At 56.7% G+C, this 5,476-nt stretch overlaps 1 protein-coding gene across 1 annotated transcript in view; it reads right to left on the reverse strand.

Moving 5' to 3' along the window:
- B4GALT1 (beta-1,4-galactosyltransferase 1) overlaps positions 1-4,207 on the reverse strand; it is a 55,621-nt gene extending 51,414 nt beyond the window's left edge. Inside the window, exon 1 of the mRNA XM_027550002.1 lies at positions 3,552-4,207. Within this exon, the coding sequence (XP_027405803.1) occupies positions 3,552-3,975 (424 nt within the window). The 5' untranslated portion in view covers positions 3,976-4,207. The remainder of the gene's footprint in view (positions 1-3,551) is intronic.
- Between the last annotated feature and the right edge of the window lie 1,269 nt (positions 4,208-5,476).

Raw genomic sequence — 5,476 nt, forward strand, 5'->3', positions numbered from 1 at the left:
GAGTCTTCATCTAAACATATGAAGAGGATCTTGCCAAAGGGGAGCTGGGCAAGCGGGGCCTCAGGTTTGGGCAGTCCTATACTCATACCCTCCCGCCACTACCCCAAGGGCTGAAACCAACTGTCCAGGTCAGGCTGGCCTCCCCTAACCAGTCCTACCTGAGCCACTGCCCACCCCTCAGCCAGCCCCTCTCTGAGCGGGCAGTGCCAGTCAAGTATGTTGTGCTGCCGCCAAATCCAAGCAGAGATAAACATTCCCGGAAAAGTAACTCAGCACACGGCCGCTACTCTTCCCAGGCTGACTATATCTCAGGCAAACACCCAGGCAGCCAGAAAAGAGAGCCTTAATGCCATGCTCAGTGAGATGCTGCACAGCCAGGCCAAGGGCTGAGATGACAGCACCTACAAGCCTGGACTCCCTGGGAGGACTCCCTGGGAACTTGCAGGAATCCTTAGCAAAGACCCATCTCTCCCCTATAGCTCTCATTCCTAAAAGCCTCACCTCAACCCAGCAGGGATCTGGGGACAGGGCCTACTCTGGCTCCAAACACTGCAACCTGCCCTGATATACAGGGTAGACAGACGCAGGACTCCAACTCTGAAGTGTACTGAAGTCTGGCTGCTGCTGCTGCTAAGTCGCATCAGTCGTGTCCGACTCTGTGCGACCCCAGAGATGGCAGCCCACCAGGCTCCTCTGTCCCTGAGATTCTCCAGGCAAGAACACTGGAGTGGGTTGCCATTTCCTTCTCCAATGCATGAAAGTGAAAAGTGAAAGTGAAGTCGCTCAGTCGTGTCCGACTCTTCATGACCCCATGGACTGTAGCCTACCAGGCTCCTCCATCCATGGGATTTCCCAGGCAAGAGTACTGGAGTGGGGTGCAAAGTCTGGCTGAGGCTCTGACAACCCAGGACAGACTGAACAGGGACCTGTGAGCAGCCCAGCCTGGTGCCTGGCTCCAGCAGGAAGGACATGCCCGTCACCCATCACCCACCAGCCAGGAGAGAGCCAAGCATAGGCAAGCATAGCCAGCATAGACCCTTGGATGCCAGAGAGCAGAGCCCAGTTGTGCACAGGAACTGCAAGTAGTGAAAAGGCCACAGCTTCAAACCCCGAGGGTGCTTTCTCCCAACGACCTCAAAACCACCATGTTAGGCGTTTAGCTGACACCTGCCCAGCTGAACAGATGGGCTTGACTCCCCCAACCCACACAAACACGTCCCTGGAGACTTTCAGCTTTCTCAAGGCCCTCTCCTAACCAGGAACCTCCACATTGCGAGCATCCAGTCCTCGAACCTAAGGGCTCAATAACAGTGAAGAGAAACCCTCTGCCCTCACCTTCCAGAGCTGCCTCGGCAGAAGCCAAAACGTCAGGGTCCCATGCATGTTACATTAAGGTGGACGAGCTAGAGAAGGCCCAGGGCCTCTCCCCACCCCAAACCTGTGCTCTCCAAAACTTTGTCTCTCAGGAAGTCTGTTTGTGCCGTCAGAGTCAACTCAGAAACAAGTGACTGGCCACCCATCACCAGCAACACCATTACGAAACAAAACCAAGAGAGCACAGGCCACCGCAGCCCCCCACGCTTCACTGAGACGGTCCCACACTTCAAACACCATTCTAATGGACTCTGGGCTCCGGTCCTTTAATTTGCTAGAGGATTTCTCTTCCTTTCTACATAATATCTGGGCAACAATTAAAAACAAAAGGTCAAAATCTGGCCTCTGTTGGCAGGTTAATCGCTCAGTTGTATCCGACTCTTTGCGACCCCATGGACTGTAACCTGCCAGGCTCCTCTGTCCATGGAATTCTCCAGGTAAGAATACTGGAATGGGTAGCCATTCGCTTTTCTGCAGATCTTCCCGACCCAGGGATCAAACCCGGGTCTCCTGCATTGCAGGCAGATTTTTTTTACCGCATTGCACGGAGACTCTTTACCGTCTGAGCCACTAGGGAAGTCCCTCTGGGGTGTGAAGACTCACCAGCTCTCTTCCCCTTTCTATGCTGTTCAGGGCCATCTCCAGAGGCTGACAAAATGGAACTTCAAATCCTGGGTCCTATTTGCATGTACTTAACAAACACAATCTCATATAGTCCTAAAAATAACCCTGTGAGTTAGGCATGGACAAGCCCATTTTACACATGAGAAAGGGATTCTGAGGACCCCATAACATGTCTGAGGTCAGACACACAGCAGCATGGCCAAGATTTCATTTCATTTCCAGGACCAGTTTTAGTCACCCAGACTAACCATCAAGTCCAAAGGAATTCAAGCTTCTGGTTTAAAAAAAAACAAAAAACAAAACAAAACCTCAATTCATGTCCGACCAATTCCAAGAACATCCTCCCAAACTTGATATGAAAATACTGAAGTAATTATTGGAAAAATTGAGCAAGAGCATGTAGGAGGCTTGCTCTGCCAGGGCTCTTCGAAAAAGTGACAGTTCCTACTGGCAAGATGCCTGCCCTTCTGCTGGGTCCCTCATTCAGAATGACATTCTCGACATCCTGGCATTGAAACTGAGCAGCCACCTGTCTGGTAATCTTGGGAGCAACCTGTGGCTGCCTTAAGCTTCACTGCCAGTGGATTACAGGTCTAGGGGAGGTTCCGATGGGCACAGGCTCAGCCTCTTCCTGACATAAGGAACGCAAACCCACCAACCCAAGCTCTCTGCTCCCACTGAAACACAGGCTGTAGGAGCCAGTTCAGATCATCTGGGCAAGATACCTGAGACTCCAGGCTGCTACCAAGGAAGGGACAACATGGTACTAACTGGTTACATTGTAGCCCTCCAGCTCCCAGGATACACACACTACACTGGTACAAATACACTCCGCCCCTGGGAGGGCCCCGCTCACAGACATTTTGGGAACCTACATGGGCAGGAAGCTGGGGAGGAGGGCCCCAGGGCAGGCATCTATACAGAGGAGGAACTGAACACAATAGTGACAATCTACCGAGGGCTTACCCACAGTAAACTAAACTCTTGTTTACACTGCTTCGTCTAATCTTCCAAGAGTCCCCTGAAACAGGTAACCCTTCTTATTCCCATTTAACAGATGAAAAACCAGAGGTTTAGGGACAAGTCACGTTCCCAAACGCTTAGGAATAAAGTTAATCCACACTCAGGAGACGATGGGTCTACCGAAGACAGAGATGTGACCTGGGAGGTCTGCTCCCTTCCCTGCTGGAGGCCTCATCATCAATTTTCTAAGCTAAAGAGGGTTACTCTAAGCTGCCTGGTAGTCCCTAAGCAGAGTTAGCAGGGCGAAGGCTGCTCCGAATTAGTAGGACTCAAACTCCCGAAACTTTTTGAGGTTTGGGCCACAGCTGGGAAGTCTCCAAGGCCTTCTCCGGTTCTGGGGTCGGAGGGGCCTAAAGGTTTTCCAAAACCGTGCCCGACTCAGCCTCCATGAATCCGAAGGGACTCACCTCCCAACCTCTCACCCCAGTCCAGCCCGGAACCTCTGTCTGCGGATTAGGGGCTCTGATCCGGAATAGGGGGGGCTGTCTGTCGTGGAAGAGGGCATGGGCGAACCTCCATGGGGATCTTACCGAGCAGCGGGGACTCCTCAGGGCATGCGGTCAGCGAGCGTGTTGTGGTGGAGGGCACTGGGGCCGAAGTCAAGTTGCTCCCCGGGCCCGGGCCAGGGCCGGGGTGAGAGTACGCGTCTAGGTTGGAGGGGGCCCGCGAGCGCGGCTTGGAAGAGTTCTGCAAAGGCGGCGGCGGTGCGACCCCTCGCAGCCGGAGCTCCCCGGAGGGCTGCCCGATAGCGGCGGCGCCGTGAGAGCTTCCCTGAAGCGGTGGGTGGACTCCGACCAGCTGAGGCAGGCGTCTTAGGTCTCGGCCGGCCAGGTAATAGACGAGGGTGACGCCAAGATGCAGGGCGCAGACAGCCACGAGGAGGCGGCAGGCCCGCTGCAGGGACGCGCCCGGCATCGCGGCACTGCCGCCCAGGAGCGGCTCCCGAAACTTCATCTTCCCGCCGCCGCTTTAAGAGGGGGGTGGGCTACCGCGAGGAAGGCGGCCCGCCCGCGGGCCGCCAGCCAGGCACTGCCAGACCGCAGCAACTGGGGGAGGGACGGGAGGCGGGGGGAGGCGAAGGAGCGGCACCGGCGGGCAGGCGGCGGATCTCGGCGACTCTGGCCGGCTCAGCAGCCCAGCCAGCAGAAGTGCGCCCAAGGCGCGGGCGCGGGCTGGGGCGGGGCCGCCAGCGGGGCGGGGGCAGGGCCCCGGTAGAAGCAGAGTTTTCGGGACTGTAGCTGGAGGGCGGGGCCTCCTGGGACGGGGCCGAGTGGGTGGGCGTGGTCGAGCTGAGGGGCGGGGCCTGTGGAGGGTGGGCTACCCGGGCTACCGGGGCGGAGCCGTTCGGGCAGGCGGTTGGCAGCACGCAGGCTCCGCGTTGAGCTCTCGGGTTCCCACGCTGCCCTCCTCTCAAGCCCGCACCGTGAGGATTCGGTGCCTACTAAGCCTCGCTTCCTCCTCCTCTTCCTCCGAGCTGCCCCCGAGAGGCGCCGCCACTTCCTGCGGGGCTAAAGAGCAGGGGTACGCGCCTGGGCCTGCGGCGCGGCGTCAGAGAAGAGGGAGGAGAAGAGGGCAGGCTGGTGGTTGTCTGGAGGGGTTGGGGCCGAGGCAGCTTTCCCGAACGGTGGACCTCGGTAGATCTGGGGGGTGGGGGGGTGGGGCGGTCCACGAAGAGGGCGGAGAAAGGTTGCTCTGGAAACGGATTCGATGCCCAGCGGGAGGTAGGACAGCGGAAGGATTCTTAGGGAGGTTCGAACCCCCTCCCTAGGCGGAGCTAGGTCCCTCTACCAAGCTGGGAAGGTGGGGGGCCCAGCAAGGAGGCGTGGCTCACCTGGCATCCTGCGGAAAAGAAAGTGGACGAAGCTTCTCTGGACAAAGCTTCTCTGGACTCACTGTCCGACAGCCCAGGCTAGGGGATATCGGAGACCCACCCAGCTCGGATTGGGAGTGTGTGGGTGCCTGTTCTAGCGCATCCCACACCATGCATTGCATGGGAGGATGTCCTGGAGCCCAAGTAACTCCTACGCTGCCATGCACAGGAAGAGCAGCTGGCTTTATTTACAGTATGAACGGACCTGGACTCAATGCCATGAAGTAGGGGATTGTTCCCATTTTACAGATAGAGTTCAAGGCTCAAGAAATTTAAGACTTGCTCAGCTGGTGTGTGGCAGAGGCAGAAATCTGGCTCTGAAACCATTATTTCCCACTTGTTGATTTGCAGATAAGGGCTGGAAGCTGTCTATGCTATGCTATGCTAAGTCACTTAAGTCGTGTCCGACTCTGTGTGGCCCCATAGACGGCAGCCACCAGGCTCCCCCGTCCCTGGGATTCTCCAGGCAAGAACACTGGAGTGGGTTGCCATTTCCTTCTCCAATGCATGAAAGTGAAAAGTGAAAGCAAAGTTGCTCAGTCGTGTCCGACTCAGTGACCCCATGGATTGCAGCCTACCAGGCTC

This window comes from Bos indicus x Bos taurus, chromosome 8 (assembly GCF_003369695.1).
Source record: "Bos indicus x Bos taurus breed Angus x Brahman F1 hybrid chromosome 8, Bos_hybrid_MaternalHap_v2.0, whole genome shotgun sequence".
Taxonomy (NCBI): Eukaryota; Metazoa; Chordata; class Mammalia; order Artiodactyla; family Bovidae; genus Bos; species Bos indicus x Bos taurus.